This window comes from Chrysemys picta, chromosome 5 (genome assembly GCF_011386835.1).
Source record: "Chrysemys picta bellii isolate R12L10 chromosome 5, ASM1138683v2, whole genome shotgun sequence".
Classification (NCBI taxonomy): Eukaryota; Metazoa; Chordata; order Testudines; family Emydidae; genus Chrysemys; species Chrysemys picta.
In genome coordinates, this window is record NC_088795.1 from 29,926,231 (window position 1) to 29,950,015 (window position 23,785).

The 23,785-nt window shown below is 40.0% G+C and overlaps 1 protein-coding gene across 3 annotated transcripts in view; it reads left to right on the forward strand.

The window, feature by feature from the left end:
* Positions 1-23,785, forward strand: part of BANK1 (B cell scaffold protein with ankyrin repeats 1) — a 287,338-nt gene that overhangs the window by 29,807 nt on the left and 233,746 nt on the right. For all 3 annotated transcript variants that reach the window (XM_008179150.4, XM_024099921.3, XM_042859972.2), the window contains exons 2-3: positions 11,870-12,268; positions 22,491-22,556. In XM_008179150.4, the coding sequence (XP_008177372.1) occupies positions 11,870-12,268; positions 22,491-22,556 (465 nt within the window). The remainder of the gene's footprint in view (positions 1-11,869; positions 12,269-22,490; positions 22,557-23,785) is intronic.

The window sequence follows — 23,785 nt, forward strand, 5'->3', positions numbered from 1 at the left end:
TCCATGATTTTTCCAGAGACTGAGGTGAGGCTGACTGGTCTGTAGTTCCCCGGATCTTCCTCCTTCCCTTTTTTAAAGATGGGCACTACATTAGCCTTTTTCCAGTCATCTGGGACCTCCCCCGATCGCCATGAGTTTTCAAAGATAATGGCCAATGGCTCTGCAATCACATCCGCCAACACCCTCGGATGCAGTTCATGGACTTGTGTTCATCCAGTTTTTCTAAATAGTCTCGAACCACTTCTTTCTCCACAGAGGGCTGGTCACCTCCTCCCGATACTGTGCTGTCCAGTGCAGCAGTCTGGGAGCTAACCTTGTTTGTGAAGACAGAGGCAAAAAAAGCATTGAGTACATTAGCTTTTCCCACAACCTCCGTCACTAGGTTGCTTCCCTCATTCAGTAAGGGGCCCACACTTTCCTTGACTTTCTTCTTGTTGCTAACATACCTGAAGAAACCCTTCTTGTTACTCTTAACATCTCTTGCTAGCTGCAACTCCAAGTGTGATTTGGCCTTCCTGATTTCACTCCTGCACGCCTGAGCGATATTTTTATACTCCTCCCTGGTCATTTGTCCAGTCTTCCACTTCTTGTAAGCTTCTTTTTTGTGTTTAAGTTCAGCAAGGATTTCACTGTTAAGCCAAGCTGGTTGCCTGCCATATTTACTATTCTTTCTACACATCGGGATCTTTTTTTCCTGCAACCGCAATAAAGATTCTTTAAAATACAACCCGCTCTCCTGGACTCCTTTCCGCCTCATGTTATTCTCCCAGGGGATCCTGCCCATCAGTTCCCTGAGGGAGTCAAAGTCTGCTTTTCTGAAGTCCAGGGTCTGTATTCTGCTGCTCTCCTTTCTTCCTTGTGTCAGGATCCTGAACTCGACCATCTCATGGTCACTGCCTCCCAGGTTCCCATCCACTTTTGCTTCCCCTACTAATTCTTCCCGGTTTGTGAGCAGCAGGTCTAGAAGAGCTCTGCCCCTAGTTGGTTCCTCCAGCACTTGCACCAGGAAATTGTTCTCTAAAGTAATTTTCTCCTCAGTTTTCCAATTATTTTCTACTCTCTTTTACTCTATTTTTCTTCATAATCCCTTCTAATCTTTACCTTGGAATGAAATTCCACCCTCCCGCCTGCAAAAGTTCCTGATTTTCCTCTTTACCAGCACCATGCAAAAAAACATATTTTTTTTGGTTTCTCCTGAAGCTTACTAGATTAACATTTTTCTTTTCAAACCATGGTTTAGAGGGCACGTTTTATGGCAGTGTTGTTATGCTTTTATGGGTGACCACACATCAGTAACCTACAGAATACTTTGGCTTGTCAGAAAAGTCCTTTCCTGCTATGGATGACTACATAAACTTTCCTACTGTTTCTCATTGCAGAATTAATAATACATTTTATTTCTACCTTTGACTCTGTTTCCAGGTATGAACAGTTGAAGCATAGCTTAATTTTGTCAGGTGGTGATAGTTTCTATTACATTAACTTTCACAGGAACACAATTCTTCTCAACTTTATACACAAAATGCAATAACTTCAAAGAAAAATAGTGAGAGATAAAAACAGTAAAGGGAAAATTCTTGCTCAAAAGTGAAATACCTGCTATTCTGTATTCACCATTGAGAGCTATTGAATTATATCTGGACTTCATCTTTTTCTGTACCCTGTAATAATTATTTTACTTGGGGAGTGAGGGTGGAGATTGAAGTCTGGGTGTAATGTAGTTTTCAAGTAAGCTTCCTTAGAGAATTACATCTATATTTTAAAGAGAAATATTTCTACAGGGAAAAATAATATTGTGATATACAAAGATGAATGTTTGGGGCATACAGTAGGTTTTTGGCTTTGTAGAGGCTTTTAACTGTTATTTGGTCTATAACTAGTGAGTTGGTGAACAGTTGCAGAACCTTTCATCTCTAAGAAACTGAGTCAAAACCAACCTAGGTGAAAGAAACAAATAAATCCTATCTGTTGAGTGTTATATGTGAAATACTGGCTCCACTGAAGTTAATAGCAAAACTCCCTGCCTTACAAGGAATAGACTGGTGGTCTCTCCTTTTGTGAATAATGGATGGTTGTGACAGCAGTTCAGGGTGCAATGTGGAGTTGTGTCACTACTTGCCCTGCAACCCTGGGTGTCTCACAATGTTTTGCTGCCGTAGCTGCCAACTTGGGATGTTCACAACAAGCCCACAAGCATGCAAGTCACACTCTGAGTGTCTGTGTGCTAGGCAGACCAGGTTCAGTAGCTTGGACCCCCGCAGCCTATCTACAGACACAGCCACCCTCTGGCTTGCAGCAGCCTTGGTTACTACTTGCAGGGTAATACACACTCCCAATCCCGAATTTTCCCCAAACCATGTGCTCTATAATATCCTTCCCTCCACTGGACAGTTCAGAGAAATAAGGTTTGTTCTTGTAAAGAGACAAAAGCACATAACAGTTTAAATACACCCTTCCATTTAAACACAGAACTGAGTTGGTTTATAATGGAAAAAATGTAATACGTTTATTAGCAATTGGACATAGGTTAAGTGATGCCAAGTAAAAGAAATAGTTTGAAAGGTTTACGGGCAAATAAAAGAATAAAGATGCATCAAACTGTCTAAAGTTTAATCTAGCAAGGTACATTCTTTGTGTAAGTAGGTTTCTCATCTATATTCAGTTCCCGGAGACTGAGTGAAATACTTGCTATACTGTATTCACTATTGAGTTCTATTGAATTATATCTGGACTTCATCTTTTTCTGTACCCTGTAATAATTATTTTACTTTGAGGAGTGAGGGTGGAGGTGGAAATCTGTGTGTAATGTAGTTTTCAAGTAAGCTTCCTTAGAGAATTCCATCTATATTTTAAAGAGGAATATTTCTACAGGGAGTATCTATCAATCTTTGGTTGAGGGACCCATCTTTCTCAGCTTGCAAGAGTTCTGGCCTCTTGTGTCTGTTTAGTGATGGATGCCAAAGATGTCGCCTGTCCTTGCTTATATCTTCCAAATTTCAATGACCTTGCTTTAAATGGCAGGATGACCTCATGCTGTTTTTTCCCTTCCTGTTGGCTTCCCATCCCCTTGCATGTAAAGTGGGGCTTCTGTTGTTTTGATTCCACCATGCTTAATTTGCATAGGAGACAGGCAAATAGCTGCCTTCTCTCTTGTCTGGGAGAGCATTTGTTTCTTCATGTTTGGACACAGACTTTAAAACATAATATCACTAAGTATCCATATTTCCTCATATAGTGTTAATACAAACATTTCACAATGCTGTTAATTAACAGTGTGTCATTAGCTTTCCGAAAATACTTCACTCTATACACTTTATAATAGAGAAATATTGTAAAATTAGTTGGTTCAATTGCTTATTCTTGAGGTTCAGACCCCTTGTCTTTATAGACCAATAAACCTTTGAAGCCCTTCAAAGTAAAGTTTATGAGAAAGGGAACCCTGAGTCTGATGAAGGAAGCTCCACGCTCTTTCTTCCTCCATTTGTGTTTGCTGAAATGCAAATTGTTCTATTTCCTGCCATATCCTTCCGCAGCTGTCTTGATGGTCCTGTTTACTGCTTATCTGTAAAGTGAAGTAAACAATAAACCTGTTTTAACAAGTCCCTGGCTATACCTGGCTTACACATACTTTAATCATAATTCCAGCATATATTCATAACTCTTAATATACATCATGTACATGCATGAAGCAAGAATAATAATGATCAGAGAGTTGTTAGTTTTCAGATGATACCTTACAAGGCACATTTTGTACAAAGATTATTACAATAGTGTGGAGGGTGTGAATACAGGAATACTTCGTGTCACAATGGGTTGTTGAATCTCACTGTGTCTGGGGAAGATATCTCATCTGATCACCTTCCTGTAGACTCCTTGCAAATATTCAAAGTAAGGGCAAAATTTTGTTCACAGTTTATATTGTAATTCTATAGTAATTTCACTGACTTTAATGAAGTTACTCTGGATAAGTAACTGTGAGTAGCAGTTAACCCTACATTTGATCACCTATACCACTTTAACAGTGATTCCTGCCAGCTTTATAATAAATGTAATGTGGCAAGGCACCTTCTCAGTCTCACCAGCCTCAGCTGTTTTTTGCCTTGGTGAGATGGGCTTGGGGTAAAATAGTCCCTCTTGGCTGCACAGGGGCAGTCTGCCCTTCTCTCAGCCAGTGTTTTGGGCTTGTTTTTCTCCCTTATGGGAGAAAATGCAGCCTCCACTCCTGGAGAGGATTGCTCCCTTGCTACTACTTGTCTACTGCTAGCTTGACGACTCACTCATTCCTTCCTTTCTTTCCCTCTCCTTTTCTCTCCACAGGGCAGGGTTTAAAAAGGTCTCAGGCAGCCCTTAGTTGGAATCAGCTGATCCTAATTGACCTCAGGTAACTCCCTCTCAGCTGACCCTGATTGACCTGTAGTCACCCCTCCTCAGCTGATAGGGAGGAGGGCCTTTTAACCTTCTGGGACTGTTTTCTAACCCCCCTAAAGCCGTCTGTCCTGAGTTTATCACAGTAATTAACAAACACAGCTCTTACATTCATTATTAACAAAAAAAAGTTAAATCGAGACTGAGAAAGCAACAAATCAAATGGCACAAATTAAAAAAATAAGAGGAACACATAATGCAAAACAAACCCACTTTGTCTCCCACCTCTAAATCAAAGACAGCTGTATGTAATTTAATAGCACTTGCCTTCTTATTTAAACAATAAACATTTCACCAAACTGCTGTAATGAAGTACCAGTCCTATGAGTCTCCCCATAAACAAAAGATCAGGAAAGAAAAATGTCTTAAATTAAAGTTTATATGATACATGTCTTAGATCCCTTTCTCCAGCAAATGTATAATAGATACATCTCACTCCCTCCCTTTCCTTACATAAATACACCATTGTGTGTTTTCTCCCTTTAAAAAACATCAATATTGCAAAAAAGAGATACGACCCATCTCTCAGTAAACAACTTAAAACTTTGAATATTAACCTGATCCTTCATACATAATAAGTAATGTATGATGTAGTATGTGAAAATTTTATTGTAATTTTGCCTTAATAAAAATCGTAAACCCCACCCTTTCCCAAACCACCACCCTTTTCATCCCCATTCAACAGAGGACATAGTCATACACTCACAGTGGAATTTGGGGTTTTGTATTTGTCACGAGATCCCCGGGGTGCAGCCTGGGACTGTGGGACTGCTGTGCCCGCGTAATTCTCTCCAATTCTTTCACAGTGCTTAGCTAGAGACCAGCAGCAAGCTCCTCCAGGCGCTGTGATCACTCAGCACAACAGCATGTGGAGCCCCACACCCAGCTAGATTGCATGAATGCTCCCAGAGACACTCATGAATCACACACAGAAAAGCACCAGCCTAATCCCCCCAACTCCCAGCACTCACCTCAGGAATATACCATCTTGCACTGCTCAAAATGAGCAGTGCAAATTTATTAATTGGTTCAGCACTTCATCAATGGAAAGTGGATATACACCAGCCTTTGCAATACCTGAGCATATTTGCCACACACTTCAGACAAACTCACTGGTAAAGATAAACAGTAAAACAGATTTATTGATTACAAAAGATAGATTTTAAGTGCTATTAAGTGATAGGCAAAAAGTCAGAGTTAGTTACCAAAATAAAATAAAATATAAGCACGCAGTCTAAACTCTCAACCCTATTAGACTGGGCAACAACTAGACTAAGCAGTTTTTCTCACCCCACTGGATATTGCAGCTCATAGTACTCAGATTTCCATCTCGAAATCTGGGCCAGTCCCCTTAGTTAGAGTCTTCAGAGTGTCCTTGTTGCTTGCAGCGTAGATGGGTGAAGGAGAAAGGCCCAGCATGTGGCCACTGTGTCTGTTTTATACTCTTAGTCCAATGTTCTTGGGGAGCGCAAATCCAGGCATGTCTGGGGGCATTGCTGAGTCTCCAGGCAAGGTTGAGCAATTCCCCTGGTGTGGCCTCATGCAGGTGAGTCATTACATTGTAGCTCCCTTGCTGGACAATGGCTGTTTTTGTTTGTTTGTTTGTTTTTCACTTTATATTATTTTTATTACAAATATTTGCACTATAAAAAGATAAACAAAATAAATAGTATTTTTCAATTCACATCATACACATCCATTCAGTCCTATGTCTTGTTCAGCCAATTGCTAAGACAACCAAGTTTGTTTACATTTATGGGAGTGTACTTATTGGGTTCCAGGAAGTGGGAGGGCAAAGCCCGCCTACTGCTAAAGGATCCCCCCCCAGCCTAAGGGGAAGATCTACAGGTTGTTTGACACCCCTCCTGGGTGTTGGTTATTTTCCTTGCTGTTGCCTCTGGGGAGCTAATATCTGGCTGATTCCCCAATGTACAGCATGTTTTAGTGACAACCATACAACACAATTCTCATAACTTCATATGAATTAATGATATACATATATGGATAGAGAAATGACTTTCAGCAGATCATAACCTTTCCCCTGATACCTTACAAGGCATGCTTTATAGGTAAGATCACAATTATATTGAAATGAGGAATATGGGGGTTACAGGACACTCCCCCAAGGTATAGAATGTCACATATTCCCAAATCACTTAGGCTCTTTTGAGTTTGAAATTTCTATCCAGGTATATCATATCCACATGTGGTCCAGTTGTTTGCACAATATTTTAAAACAAAAACTTGCATTTTGAAAAATATAAGGCTTTTTCATATTTCATAACTTAAAGGCATCTTTCCCACCATTCCTTCATCTTCAGACTGCAACTTCTCTTAAGTCTTGGACTGAGACAGTGCATAACCTTTCTGATGTCCCTCTGCACAGATATGAATTTCACCTTTTGTGTATATGATTTATATTTATGTAACACTAAAGGACTCAAAAGCACTTCGCAGACATTTCTAGTCATGGGTTCAATGCTGCATGTCTGCCATGCATAGAACTCTTGCTGAAACCAACCTCTCTTCTCTTCTCTTCTCTTCTCTTCTCTTCTCTTCTCTTCTCTTCTCTTCTCTAATTACTGGAAGACTGTGTCCAGTTCTGATGTTCACAAAAAGGATGGTGAGAAACTGAAAGGGATTCAGAAAAAAGTTACAAGAATGATTTGAGGTCTGCAAAGTATATCCAACAGCAGGCTGAGAAGTCACTTGATCACAGTCTAAAAGTACCTACATGGGAAAAAGATTTCTGATAGTAAGGCGTTCTTTAAACTAGTAGAAAAAGGCAAAATGAGATAACACGAAGAGACAAGAGAGATATATTCAGACTAGAAGGTGAAGATTTTTAACAATGAATACTTAACCAGTGGAATAATTTACATAGGAGTATGGTGAATTCTCCTTCACTTGAAGTCCTTAAATCAAGACTGCATGTCTTTCTAAAAAAAATACTGTAGCTCAAACACAAATTATAGGCTTGATGCAGAAATTGCTGGGTGAGGTCCTGTGGTCTGTGGTATAGGAGATCAGACTAGATAATTATAAGGGTCTTTTCTATCCCTACAATTTGTGAACTTCCATCTCCTCTTCTGACATTCCTTATGTAACTCTGACTAATAACATTTTTTCTTTTATCCTTTTCTTCTGAACAATTTACCAAAATCAAGACAAGGATCTGGAAAAAAAAAAAGCCTCACAGCCACTCCTCTTTCTTAAACTACTGTAAAAGTGAAACCATTTTGCTTAGCCCAGTGTCCTATAACCAAATTCACGGTCCATTTTGGTCAATTTCAGTTATAGGATTTTAAAAATAGTAAATTTCATGATTTCAGCTATTTAAATCTGATATTTCAAGTGTTGTAAGTGTAGGGGGGCTGACCCAAAAGAGGATTGTGTCGCAAGTTTATTGTAGGAGGGTTGCAGTATTGCCAATCTTATTTCTGTGCGGCTGCTGATGGCAGTGCTGCCTTCAGAGCTGGGCTGCCGGAGAGTGGTGGCTGCTGGCATGGCGCCTAGCTCTGAAGGCAGCAGTGCAAAAGTAAGGATGGCAATACCATACCATACCATCTTTACTTCTGCGCTGCTGCTGGCAGGGCATTGCCTTCAGAGCTGAGCGCCCGGCCAGCAGCCACTGCTCTCTGTCCACCCAGCACTGAAGGCAACGCAGAAATAAGGATGGCAATAGTGTGACCCCCACACACACACAATAACCTTGCGACTACCCCACCTCTTCTTTTTGGGTTAGGACCCCCAGTTTGGGAAACGCTGGTCTCCCCCGTGAAATCTGTATAGTATAGGGCAAAAGTACACAAAACAACAGATTTCATGGGGAGACCAGATTTCACAGTCTGTGACACGTTTTTCATGGCCGTGAATTTGGTAGGGCCCTACCTATAGCACTCAATTTTAGCTCTAAGTAAAATGAGAAATATAGTATTATAAAACACTTTTTATTAGAATTGCATTTTAAAACAGGGATGGAGAGCTATCTTGCATAAGGTTGATTTCACATTTTGACCATAGAAAACATGGAGGCCTCTATTTCAAATGTATTTTGAAAATTTTCAGTCACCCCTAGTTTGAGAGTGAGCAGCAATTCATTGTCAACTATTCTGGGATGCCATTATGTACTATGCTATATATAAAGGATGAATGATTAGAACAGGTCGGCAACCTTCGGCACACGGCCCATCAGGATAATCTGCTGGTGGGCCGTGAGACATTTTGTTTATGTTGACCCTCCGCAGGCATGGCCCCCCGCAGCTCCCAGTGGCTGCAGTTCGCTGTTGCCGGCCAATGGGAGCTGCAGGAAACGGTGCAGGCTGGAACCGCAAACCGCGGCCACTGGGAGCTGCAGGGGGCCATGGCTGCATACGGTAAACGTAAACAAAATGTCTCGCGGCCTGCCAGCGGATTACCCTGATGGGCCGTCTGCCAAAGGTTGCCAACCCCTGGATTAGAAGCTAAGAAAGGAACGATGGTCCAGTGGCAATACACTTGACAGATATTGCAGGCGATCGCAGTATCTTTGCAGACCATATTATTTTATACCTATGAATAGTATTATGTATGTCTGTTCTACTCCATGTTGGAGGGTTAGCACAGCTTCTCTAGGAACTACAAATGGTGGGAGGGACTAAGGTGAATTACTAAGACTAACCAACTCTAGAGAGGTACCATACCCTGGATTGCTTTCCATATACTGGTTTAAGGTGGGTTTTCCAGCGACCAGCAGACAAAGGGCTTTTGGCAGAAAAAGGCTGCAGGTAAACTGACTCAAAGCCTTTTTTCGGATCCAGCAAACGGACAGAGCCTTCTGTCCAAGGGAGGGAGGCTCAACCCTTGCCAAAGAGTTGGAAGGACTTTGACCTACTAAGACCCCATAGATAATGCTGCGAGTCTGTCACGGAGGTCACAGAAGTCACGGATTCCGTGACTTTCTGGGACCTCTGTGACTTCTGCAGCGGCCGTGCGTCAGTCTCGGGCAACTACGCCTCCCCCCCAGCAGCAGCAGGGGTCTCGGGCCTCAAGCTGTCAGCCCGCCCCCAGAACACCCATGGCGCCTCTGGGCCGCCCCCTGAGTACCCAAGATTTAGTCAGGGGTATATAATACAAATCATGGACCGCTCACAGGCCGTGAATTTTTGTTTCCTGCTCCTGACCTGTCCATGACTTTTACTAAAAATACCCGTGACAAAAATGTAAGCTTTTTGCGTGTGTATACGAATTTTTGTTGTGTCCTTATGTTTTGTCTTGTGTAATGCCTTTACCTTATGTAATGTCTTTTCCTTAAGAATAAAGGTGCTTGCTTAGAAAGAGCAGTGTGGTAACTTGTAACTGCTGGCAGTATGCTGATCGTAGCCCTCGGAGAGAAAGCAAAGCACAGGGGCTGACTTTTTGGCAGGCTGGCTTGCTGGGGATATCACAGTGTAAGGCAGGGAACTGTGCAGGCTTAAAAACCCCTGGTCAGAAGACAGTATTATAAGGGTCCCTACATAGAGATAGGTGATTGAGGGAAACTGGAGACCTGACTGGGAACGCCTGGAGTGTATCACAGAACTGGTGACACAGGAGCCGTTACCCTGAAATGGTGATATCGCTAATCTAGGGCTCTTGAGATCTGGGCTTTCTTCCCTGCTGTGCCCTGTGTGACTTTGGACAAGTCATTTAGTCTCTCTGTTCTTTAGATCTCTATCTGTAAAATGGGAATAATCACCAGGGTGTTCTGAGGCGCTCTCTCTCTGTGAGTATATATAATAAAGATTGTGAGGTGCTCAGTAACTATGGTGGTGGGGCCCTATAATTACCCAAGTTAGACCTTAGGATTTGACCTGAATAGACTCTGCAGAAAATCTTCATTACATAAGCATTGTTTCTTGCACAAAGGGTCATGTACTTATGCCACTGTTCTACTGCACATGTAATATATAAATGACAGAGGATGTTTGATTTATGAATTTTTAATTCTGTAATTGATTAGTATTTATTGTTGGTGTGTGCTGTTGTGTGGTATGTGTTTCTATGTCTATAAGAGCTATGCAGATCCCATGGCTAAGCTTTGTTTGTTTACAGTATTTTAAAAAAATCAAAATAACTAGTGTATAGTGGGATAGAAATGAACTTTCTGGTTCATTTGGTGCTTTCTATTAAGAGATATCTAAAACCGGAGCTTTTAAATTAATATAATTATCAAATATGTTGGGCCAAATTCTGTTCACACTTAAAATGGCATAAAGCAGGTGTAATTTCATCAGTGTTGTTACTTCAGATTTACATCGTTATAACTGAGTGTCGAATATGATCCATAGCATACAAACCTGTATTACTGAGCTAAAACTATGTAGTCTGTGGATGCTGGTGCTTAGAACCAGCTGTGATTAACTTTGTGACAATTGCTATTAGAATATATTTCTATAATCCTTACAACAGAAAAGAGCTTAAAGGGATAGAACTGTATTAATTCGTTTGATGTCATATTGTATTTTGCTGTATACTGTTGTTGATCAATATATCAGTGGTGTCAATGGCATCCTATCATCTATAATGTCAGCATCATGGGTGTGCCGTTACCTACTTTATTTGACATTTCCTTTTGTTTCTCTAGCTGCAGCAACTTGCCGGATGCTGAACTATTCCCAGTTTTATTAGATTAGCATTTACATTAATATTTTAAAATAAATATATAGAAAAAACAACCAACCCAGTTCCCAATACGTCAATTGTTGTAGTGCATAAAATGACATACCAATCATCTATGTCAAATCATGTCATAATGTGGTATGTCATATTATGAGGACAGAATATACTCAAAGTATTCTATTACTTTTTAGATCAAAACACTTCCTTATTTTCTAGATTAGTGTCTCCTGTTCAAGTTGTAATTAAACAGTTTGACACTTTAACAATTATTTTCTTATTGAAAGTGTCAAACTACTTCATTACATCACAAACAAGAGACATTTTCAACAACAAAATAAGGTGCTTTAATCTGTACTAAGTAGTAGCTGCACCAATATTTTTTTTGTAAATAAAATACAATAAAAATAAGAAAGTAATTGTTTTGAATATTATACTTTGTCTGCATAATATGACATGATATGTGAGATTCACTACTACTACTGCTAATGAGACATAATGAAACATAAAGACAATAAATACTATGAAAAGGAAAACATTAAACATATTTTGTTTTGAAACAAGTTCAAAAATTTTCCTAAACAAAACTTTCAAAAGGGATATTTTATCAGAATTTCTATTCCACAGGAAATTTCAAAAATATTTATGTTCTGGTTTGGAACATAAAGTTCAATTTTTTTCTGCAAACAGTTGAAAATCCAATTTTCTATCTCTACCATTCTGTTTCAGATTACAAAGAGAAAAAATCTAAAATGCTAGCTGTGGATATTAGATAAAATGGAGGTTAAAAATGTTTTCTTTCCTACAGAAAATACAAAGGACATTCTGGTGATTTACGAAGAAGAGGCAGAAGAATGGGCTCTGTATTTAAAATCGCTTTTCAAACACATTATAAAGGAAGAAGGAATCTTACTTTACAACCTAGAGACTTTATCTTTTCAGCATCTGGGGTCACACTCTCTATCCTGTTATAGATGTAAACTGCTCATACTATCAAATGGACTTCTAAAATGCTTGGATCAAAAGAGAAGATATTTCTTGGACAGGGTCCTTGAGCCTCCAGGTAGGGTAGTGATTCTACTTTGTGGGGTGGAGAACTCAGACGTTCTACATGAGATACTGACCTTAGACCAAAGAAGCCAAGAGATCTCCACCGATCAGGATCCCGCGGAATATCTCTCCATTGTTGCTGGTGTTATTCAACAAGGTAATTTTAAATTTTAATCCTGCTGATGATATATTTGTCACTTAATTATGATTAAAGTTATCCTATATTTAGATCCAGAGTAAGGAGTATGCAACTTTGGAAAGTCTAACACTTCAGTGAATGTTCTTCAGAAGCTGTCTGGTGAGCTTAAAGGGATGATATACTCTTGTTTCTCTGATCCCTGGGTTCAGATAATTATATCAATCTAATGCCTGCTATTAGTATGGCTGAAAAATGTGTATGCATGTCTCATAACTTTCAGTAAAAACAACGAGGAATCCTTGTGGCACCTTAGAGACTAACAAATTTATTTGGGCATAAGCTTTTGTGGAATATAACCCACTTCATCAGATGCATGGAGTGGAAAATACAGTAAGCAGGAATAAATATATAGCACATGAAAAGAGGGGAGTTGCCTTACCAAGTGGGGGGTTAGTGCTAATGAGGCCAATTCAATTAGGGTGAATGTGGCCCATTCCCAGCAGTTGACAAGAAGGTGTGAGTATCAACAGAGGGAAAATTATTTTTCCACTCCATACATCTGATGAAGTGGGTTATATCCCACGAAAGCTTATGCCCAGATAAATTTGTTAGTCTCTAAGGTGCCACACGGACTCCTCGTTGTTTTTACTGATACAGATTAACATGGCTACCCCTCTGAAACCTGTCATAACTTTCAAATTGTCTTGATTTCCTAGTTCAGAACTTCCTAGACAATGTGCTAATATGGAAAATATGCCATCCACAAAGTTTGGGCTCACTTCAGTCATTCTTTTTTTCTCCAACGCACACACAAGCTGAAACAGCATGCTAATCTTCTGTACCAGCTGAAACAAGAAGTTTCTGCGAAATAGAATTGCATCCTGTATATGTTTGTTATATGGCTGCTGAGGCAGATCAGCACTGAGCAGGAGGTCAACATAAGAGTTATTTTAAGAGAGTAAGTAGTAAATAGGTCTTGTGCTGGCCCATTGCACAGAGTTGAAATTCATTTGCCAGTACTTTACTGTGCTGTAGAAATGAAACTGAGGAGTCACTTTGTACCTAGCACCATCTGTAGTCAGTTTTGTAGGAAGACTGTATCACAATCAATTTGGGGAGGCCACTCCAGTAATATTATCACAGGCTCCACACACATCACCCGATATGCACTCCTGATAGGCATTTGCTACTGCTGCTTTTTCATAGCGTCTCAGTCCTCTGTCTGCTCTCAAACTCCTTCTGTTTTGTGTGGTTATACTACTCACACACACTCTTGCCCCCTATAAGCTGTTCGAAAACTTTCGTTCAGCATGCAAAGTGCATACTCAGTGAAGCAGGACATGAGCCTTGACCTCAGAAACTGCACATTATGTGCAGGGTAGAATGTTGTGTTGCTATCTAGCAAGTAGCTCCACATCAGAGTTTCTTTTCTTTTACTTTCAAAAAAAAAAAAAAAAAAGAGGAAGGAAAGTCCATCAAAAACTTGACATTAAACATTTGAAGGTTGGAAAATGAAGTACTCAAAAGTTAGGGAAAATGAATTAAATCATAGCGTCTGATTTTTTCCTCACTCCCTTGTCCCAGTCTTATGCTAGAGCAACTCCAGCAAAGTGCTGTCATGAAGTGGAGTTGCACCAGTATAAATCTATGGCAGTGGTGTGGAGAAGTAGACCCACAGTCTTTAATTACATGAACATGGATTTACTCTGCAGTAACACTGGTGTGTAACTGAAAGCATGCTGGGACCCAAGTTAACGGACATGACTGTACTTACAAACAGAAGTCCTAGATCCCCTCCTCTGCATAAGCTTCTTTCTGCACATTTCCTGACGATTAATATTTCTCCCTATAGGACAGGGGTAGCCAAACTGCATCTCACAAGCCACATGTGGCTCTTTTACAGTAAAAGTGCAGCTTGTGGAGGCCCCCGCCTCCACCTGCCAGATTGGGGTGGGGGGAAGTGGGAGAACTTGGGGCTTCTGCCCTGTGGCAGGGTGGTGGGACTAGGGCCTTCTGCCCAGTGGGGCGGGGGTCTAGGCGCCTCAGCCCTGCACGAGGCACCTACCCTCTTGCTGAAGGCCCAGGCCTCGGCAGGCGCCCCACCACCCTATCACAGGGCAGAAGCCCCGAGCAGGTGCACCTGGCTATTGAACTTCTGAAGATTATCATATGCGGCTTGGAGGATTAGTAAGTTTGGCCACCTCTGCTCTAGGAGCTCCTACCTTTCCCTCAAGGCCTCTCTTTCCTTTTATGTTCTGGAGTAAAGCTAATCAGAGTCACCCAAATTGGCTTCCAGAAGGAGTCATCAGAAAAGTTCTGCACCTTCCTACAGTGCATTACTGATGTTTGACTTTTAAATGGGAGCGAGCTCTTTGGCCCAGTAACCTTGTCATTCATGGGAATTAAATCAATGGGATCACACCAGAATAGCTAAGAGGAGAATTTAGCACAGGGACTGTACTTCCACATCAGTGGAAACTACAAGCAGGAAAGTGCAAACATTTATTAAAAAAACAAATATAATTTCTTAGAAGAAAGGTGTTTCGTCATTTTGGTCAGTTGTCACAAAGCATTTTTTTACAGTGTCAGATTGCAGAATATGACAACGTAAAGTGACAAGGCACCCACAATATCCTGTCTCTAATAGTGGCCAGTATCAACTGCTTCAGTGGAAGGTGCACACACAAAAAAAAATGCTGTAGTGGACAAATATGAAAATCACTTGATTTACAATGAAAGTTTCTTCCTAATCTGTATCAGTTAGTGGTATGCCCTGAAGTGTAAAGATGTACATCTCTTATATTGGTTACATCTGTCTAATGTAGTTGTGGATGTTTGCATTATCCATGTTAATCTTTTATTTAGAATCCTGCTAAGCAGCCTCAATGATAACCTGTGGCAGTGATTTTTCACAGATTATTTTACGGATGTTGTAAAACCCTTTTTTCCTTTTATCAGTTTTAAATTTGTAGCTTTTTAATGAAAGGATAAGTGATACATTTGATTTACCTTTTGTATACCAATGTTTTGTATGCCTCCATCATGTCTCCTCTTACTCTTCACTAAGCTAAATACTTTCAAGGTTTTCAGTCTCTCTTCATGTGGTAGCCTGCCCACACCTAGAGTAACCAGACAGCAAGTGTGAAAAATCAGGACGGGGATGGGGGAGCGGGGGCAGTTGGTGCCTATATAAGACAAAGCTCCAAATAGTGGGACTGGCCCTATAAAATCGGGACATCTGGTCAGCCTACCCACATCTCATTTTAATCTTCACACAACGCACAGTCAATCTGTGGAACTCTTTGCCAGAGGATGTTGTGAAGGCCAAGACTATAACAGAGTTCAAAAAAGAACTAGATAAATTCATGGAGGATAGTCCATCAATGGCTATTAGCCAGGATGGGCAGGGATGGTGTCCCTAGCCTCTGTTTGCCAGAAGCTGGGAATGGGCGACGGGGATGGATCACATGGTGATTACCTTTTCTGTTCATTCCCTCTGGGGCACCTGACAGTGACCACTGTCGGAAGACAGGATACTGGGCTAGATGGACCTTTGGTGTGACCCAGTATGGCCATTCTTGTGTTCGTATTTTCATCACCTATCTCTGATCCCCTCTGTTTCTGCAACAACTTTTGACATAGTAACCAAGCAGAACACAAAATTATATATATTTTACTCCTTCCTTTTCCATTTTCTCATAACATTATTCATTGCTGCTAATTTGTTCACTCTGCATGTTCGTACCACCTTGCACACTACCTCTTATGCCTCCTAATCAATATTCATAAAACTCTCCCATTCTTCTCCTTAAAACCCATATATTCCACGGCACATTTCAGTATTAACTACCTGACACCATAGCATCAATTCTCTGCCCCTGAGTTCCATTCATTGCAGGGCACAGGAGGCCATTTGACAGCTGATTTTGGCTCCATGATTCAGTACTGGGCTAGTCCAGGCATTAGATAGAACAGAAGAGGGTCTGTTCTGATTTATATCACTGGTTTACAATCTCTCAGACATCAATGTAGATTAGGTGTTAACAAACTCTACCCTGCCGTGCCATTACGTCAGAGTGGGTGGCTGGCACAGAAGCAGGGGTTTTCTGGCTTTACGCCCAGAGGGAGTTCTGGGCAAGAGGATTCTCTGCTAGTTAATTTCCAGCGGGACTCTATTCTCTTTGTGCTGTCTGAGCAGCATGAAGTGGATAGAATGGACCAAGAAATCCAGCTCCGTATCTCTTCATTTGGCTGAAATATCCTTTACCACGCCATATTGTGCCAACTTCAACCCTTTGGCACTGCTCTCCAGCTGTGTAATCTTATTGTGCTAGCCAAATAAATAATACTAATTAACATGCACACTTCAAATAAAGGTGTTAGTTGATAGTTAGATAATGTACCCACTAGAGATCCAGTTCACAGCATAGCATGATTCAAAGAAAACCTAAAATCAGGAGGGTTTGCTGTCTGTGGTTGAGAGCATACATAGGGGGAGCAAATGAGGAACTGAGACTCAGAGATTATGCTTTGTAACATATGTTTCCTGGATGGTGGCAGATTTTACTATGTCCCTATTTAGTGCTAGGAAGAATGCAAATATTTTTGCTGTTAAGAAATTGGCATAGCAAGACTTCTTAAAAGGTGTGAGCATTTTTACAGTGATGTTCTCTTGAGCAGCTCAATTAAACCTTTTCTTCTGATTTTTCAACTGCCTGAATACTTGTCATTAGAAATATAGGCTGTACAGAAAAGTTAGGACTTAGGAGGTTGTATTTTCCCAAGCTAGCAACTAAGATTCTATTTACTCTTCTATATAACTGTGTGTTCAATTTTAATGCAAAGTGACTCTATTAATTTAGTATTTTGACTTTTCTTTGCCTCAACTTTCCTTAATATTGATGAAAGTACAGTTCAACACTGTGTTTTACTCTATGCCTTTCCCCTTCCTTTCTCCCCCCCCTTCTCACCACTCTAGAGTAGCAGTCAACGTGACACTGCAGACAGCCAAGTTTTTAGGCACGTACTTTCGCCTAGAAATTATGGTTACTATTATATATTCATTAAGAAAGAGATCCTATTGGCCTGTTTTTTCAGCCTAGACTTAATTGGGCCTCTGGTTTTATTCCCACAATCATTTGTAGGCACAATTTAGACAGATTCTGCCACTAAGTACGGTAATTGATTTGCATGTGCAGTTAGATACTTAGATCTCTAAATGCCTTAAATTGTTTCTGCAGTTATTTCTGTCCTCATCTTGCAGATGCAAAAAGGGAGGGTAGATTTTGAAAATTTTGTGCTCTATAGATACCTCTCTGTTAATGTTTCTAAAATGAGCTTATTATTTTAGGAGACTGTTTGGTAGGACTTTGAATCTATCTAGGACTTGGGAATCTTAGCATCTAGCACTCTCTTTAATGGCTCTATTTTATTTGATGGTGTTGACAAAAATAAACACAGCAGTCCTTTTCTCTTCTCCTACCAGCCTGTTCCCAAAGAAAAAGAGGGCCCTTTTTTCATGACACAGGAGAAATCCATTTATTTAAAATTGAGCACTTAAATAATGATGCCTAAATTTATATTGTTTTAGTCCCTTACATCAGCCCCATAGATACCTAAACGAGGAATTAGGTGACTGTGATCAGACATGCCCCTATCCCAATGACAGAAAGTCTAACAACCATTCCTGCACTCAGGCAGTGCCAATTAGGCACACCTGCAGAGCATGCGCTACCTGGAGAAGGGGAGCTTAGAAAAGGTGAAGCTGGCCACAAAGCAGTTGCCTAAGAGGAGAGGCTACTAGCAAGTCTAGGCTGAGGCAGACTCTCCTTTCTCCTCTCTTGTTTAGGGTAGACAGACAGGCACTGCAGCCCTGAGAGAGGTGGTCTGAAAGTCTGCTCTTTGACGGTGTCCTATAGCTGGACCTAAGGAGCAGTGCCAGGGACTGGAGGTATTTGGACTCAGAAAGGACCCCGAGAGTGAGCTCAGCTCCTGTGGGGGAACCGTAAACTTGGCAGGTGCTGAGGTTCCAGAGGTGACCCAGCACAAGAGATGTAAAGAGATGACAGCTGAGCCTAGGCTGAGAGCTGGCTGACAGCAGTGATCAAGGTTGAAAATTGTACCCACACTCTCCATTGGCTTAGTCAGTGAACCTCACAAAATGAATACAGATCTTCTGCCTGAGACAACAATATGCCATTGACTTCTAATCCTTGACTAAAATGTAATGAGTATACTACCACACACGTTGTCCGTGTAAAGAACAACATTAGAAAAACTGCTTTTGCATCAATTAACAGGGTGCAGCTCTGAAACACTGCAGTATTGCAAATTTATAGTTGTCATATAACTAGTAGTCCAAAATACAAACAAGCTGAGGCAAATAGAGCTTAAAATGGGCAAAGATTCACACCAAATTCAAGTTAGTTGCTTACTACACTTTCTCAGGGCAGAGGAAAAAGAATTAAGCCCCTATATTTCTACTGAACCTGTTGTTGTATCAGTTTCCTGATATAAAAAGGGTAACATTCATTTATTGCTGGTGTAAAGACACTGATTTCACTGGAATTGCACCAGGGATAAATTTGTCCCAAATGCTCAAATACCTGTTCTACTGAGCATTTTGAATCCCCTATGACATGTATTATGTAGACCCTTCATAAGGTTATAAATCATCTTATTTGACTACAAAGTCCAGTTCACACCAGTGCTGGACTATAAATAATTAATAAAAATGTGAACTTTCTTAAGCAAACAGCAGGCTATTAGTGCTAAATAATTTTTAACAAGGGGGTGAAATCCTGGCCCCAGTGAAGTCAATAGGAGTTTTGCCATTGACTTCACTGGGGCCAGGATTTCACCACGTTGACAATAGCAAGCAGTCTATCAAAAAACAAAAAAACAAAACCCCCAAACTGAAATGCTAAATGATACTAAACTTCAACTAAAAAGGATCTGCAGTGAGAGAGACCCTTTGTCTGAATGGAACTAGGCTTTGGGGAAATGCTGACCTTTCTTGTGGACCCCACTCTACGCGATTTAAGTCAATGAAACATTGTACTCAGTGAGCAATGTCTCAAATGCCAATTAAATTTTCTGTTTTAAAACAAAAACAAACTCAGTGAGTTTATTACTTGTGGAAGGGCTGTTGGAGAACTGAAGTCCTCTCTTCATCCACAGACTCACACAGTAAGCTTTTCCATTTTGCCCTGCCAATATATCTCAGAACTATTCTGAGGGGACAACTCCTAGGACTTCCGGAGATGTTCATCTCCATGATATGTCAAACTTTAGCTTCGCAGACTGATTACAAGGGTGCCACTGTGATGGTGGCATTATATTTGTGATGTAGATATTGTCTTGCTCGCTATCACTGACTCATTTCATGTGGGGCATGATAATTTTTATGGATGTTTCTAACAAAGACTGGAATTGAGCTGGAGGTAAAAAACTCTATAGCCAATAACCCAGCTCCCGAGACTGCCAGTCTCTTGCTAATTAAACTTCTTGACTTCCCCCTTCTTTTCGTAATCCTGAAAAAGCCAGAGGCCTTTCCTCATCATATAATCAGATTTCTGTAACTTTTTTGGCAGTTTGAGTTTTGATGTGTCTAACCATTTGTGATGACCTGTGCCCTTGGATAATGAAGTATGTATAGAGTATGCAATGTTTTCCTCTTCTTTCAGACACTAATTGGATGAAAACTGCTTACACCTGGTAAAGTGAATACACTGACATCTTAAAAAAAATTTCTCAGCTAATAGGACAAGTTTATAAAGAGTTTTACTGATGATATATCTCAAATGAATAGAAAATTAAATGTTGCTGTCTTATTCTGTATGCACTAAATCTAATGAACAGGTTTAGTCTACTAACTGCTGTTTATATGGGTTTATGCATTTCTTACTTTTTAAATTAATTAGTGGTTTTATGATTATTTTCCCTCTAAGTCCAAGTTTGTTTGCATTTAGAAATGAACTGTATAGTGTAAAGGAGGACAGCCATTAGTTAATATTTAATTACAGACCTGAGAGGTTTTTTAACTCTTCCAAATAGCAGGGCTTAAGATTTCCAGCAAGTATTTTGGAAGGTTATATAATCTAGGGCTATAAAATGGTGGTGTGTATCCTCCTTGTAAGATACCACTGACATTTTTCTGTATTATAATCATTTTCATTAATTAGCTAAGAATTAATTAGCTCAGAAGAACATTTGAAATGCATTCTTTGTGTACTTTTTGGCACACTATTTTGACTGCAACTTTAAGCATCATTCATAATCTTCATGGGGAAATTAGGAAAAATAAATGTCATTATGTTTCATTGAATGAAAAAGTTGTGCTTAAGATAATACTAAAGACAATCAACCTTTAGGATACCAAAGTACTGGTGTAACTGAGAACAGAATTTCACTTAGTTTTCAGTGAAATTACTGTTACACACACAACCACTCTCCTCCCCACACACCCTGTATTAAAAGCACATTATTAAGGTTACAGAGTTAGGCAAATCAAAAGTAGGAAATGCCAGAATTGAGGGTGGCGTCAGGGCGGGCGCGAGCACCCACCGGCACAGGGGAAAGTTGGCGTCTATGTGCCCAGCATTTCTGCAAATTGGACCCCAGGATCTTAGGTTGGGTACCCACCAAATGAGGAACACACAATTAGTTGACCATCTCTGAAAAGCTTGGTTTAAGTGATTTGCCTAGTATCTCATAGGAACTCTGTGGTAGAGGCAGGAATAGAATTAGAACTAAGCAAATAACTGACTTTTTTTTTTTGCTTCATTGGTAGTTTCGAGAAGTTGAAAAATAAAATACTTTTTGGGTCATACAAAATGTTCTATGAATATGAAACATTTAGTTTTAGATTTGAGCATTTTAAAACATTTTTGATTTGTTATAAAATAAATGAAAGAAATTTTTGAAATGAAAAGTCTTTTTGAACTGAAAAATTGAAATATTTTGTTTTAAAAGGTCAAATCAAAATGTTTTGATTTTTTTCTCAGAATATTTTTGTTGTTTCTACACAAACACTTTGGCAAAACTGACAGGAATTCATTAAATGTTTGGGGATCACTGAATCTGCTTTTTTTTTTTTTTTTTTGGCCAAAAAATTTTGGTAGAAAAATTTCATCCCGTTCTGGATAGAATCCAATTCTTCTGAACAGCATTCAACTGCCTTAGCCACAAGACCTTAACCATGAGACTATTCTTTCTCTTTTTGCAATCCCGAGCCTCATTCACCGCACACCTTCCAACTTCTGTAACAAATGAGGCAGAGGTCCTCCAGACAACAATCTCCTTCACTACACAGCCACAAATCACCTCCAGAACAGGTCCATCCTCCTAGGACATATGAAAAAAATAATATGTGATTTTTGTAATTAATGCACATGCACAAGGGGGCTGAATTAAAGGCAATCTTAATTCTGGCATTTCCTAATTTTTGAGTGAGAGATTCCATCATGTGGCATCTAAGTAATGTCTCATTTTCCACCCTCCTTTTTTCCCCTCCAGCAGCCGCTGATTTTTTTCTTTTACCAAATGCTGCTCAGGACGTGTCCTGCTGCAGGGAGAAGCAAGGAGACCCTCCCCACAAAAGTTTACTTTCATTTGCAAATGAATAATAAAACTGTGAAACAAGCTTTGTATTGTCCCTGCCAGGCTCCTACAGCAGCATAGCTGCTACACTACTCATTGAGGTGATGGAGTGCAGAAGAAATTTGGGGTTAAAGTGACAGGTAGAGACTGTGAAGACTGAACCACTGACCATATGGGGTTAGAGTGGCAAAGCTTTGCATTTCATAGTATAAACTGTGCCAGTATAGTTTTCTTTTCTCACTCATGCTACCTTATTACCTATTCCACATAGTAAAAATTTTTTTTTACTAATTAACTAACATCTAATACATTACTCACTCCTAGTATGTAAGTGAAGGAATGTAGCTGAAGAACAAGCAGGGTTTAATATTTTGAGGAAGAAAACCTCTATTGTAGCTTCAGTTAAAAAAAATCTGTAATATATCTGCCAATGCCCTGGGATTAACTAGTTGTCCCAAAGTAAGTTGTTCCTAAAGTAGTTCTCATCCCACCAATGATCATCAGAGCTGTCCTTGCTAGAGTACAGAATTAAACATTTTAATAAACAACTTAAGAAGCTGTGGGAGACTGGCCAGGGAGATGCCCATTTCAAGATGTTTTCAGAGAGATGTCATCCATTAAAGGATTTTTCTTTTCTTAGATGAACCACAGAATGAAGAAGCCGAGGAGTCACTGTCTTGCATCTATGAAACAGTTCTTGCAGATGGTGAGTTTGAAATTCCCTAAACTACATGAAAATAGAGCAAATAGAGTTAAATGTCTTTACATCTTGTGTGACACAAAAGGAAGTGATCTAAACTTTCTAGAATGTGGAACTACATAGAGGAACCTGTCTTGTTATTCACACATCCATCCGCTGCTTCCTGCCCCCTGAACACACTTTAGGGTTTTTGGGATCAGGATTTCCTCCTTGATGTTGCAATAGGAAATAGCTACTTGGCATCCCTGGAGATCCATGGGTGGGGGAACCTGGCCCAAGAAGGAAGAAGGAATGGGATGTTTGGCCACTAGCATGTCAGTGTCTCAGAAATCAGTCAAGATAAGGTGTCAAGGGGCAGCTGGTCGTTCCCTTGAATAAGTATGTGAACCTCACAAACTAACCAGCATGGTTTGGTTCAGTGGTGACAGTTGCAAAGTGAATCCTGTAGCTTTGCTTATCTCTAATAAAAAGGGAGCTTATCCAGTCACAAAACTGTATAAAGCCTGTGCTACATAGGTGCCAAGGAGCTTCCAGTTTACCTTAGACAAATATGATCTCTGGGATAAACAGCTAAAACACAAGTAGTTGTGGAGACATTATCTGAGAGAGAAACCTGGGATGATAGCATGAAAGAACTAACTTTTAGGAAAGGATTTAAAAGGAGGTAGTCTGGCCCACTGGAAGTTGGACTGTTTCTCTTAAGTGTACAATCTGTCATAGAAAAGGTACAAGTTAAGAGTAGGATAATTTAGGCTTTAGCTGGAATGAAAGGTTAACAGATCAAAAGTACATGGCTTAAATGAGAACTATGAGGCAACAGTAGTGGAAAGAACAGCAAGTAGCTGACAAGACAAATGGAAAGAAAGCAAATCATGTATCTAATAAAGCAAAGATAGATGGGGAATGAGTGAGACCTAACAATCAATAAGAACTGATTGACTAAAGTGAATTGTGTACGTCCTTAAGGGAAAAGGTGAGAGTGTACATTGGAAAATGGAAAAACAATATGATCTCTGAGATCCTTTAGGGAAATATGACTTGCAAGCAGATGTGAAAACAACTGATTTGTTAGTACCTGAGAGTGATGGAAAATATCCAGTGATAGAATGCTAATCATAATAATGTGAATTTATGAGGGTTCATTCCTGTATCTGATAAAAGAATTCTCATGAGCAATTTAAGTCAAAGGTATAGAAAGTGAAGCTGAATAATTCTGAGGCCAAAATAGTCTGAAC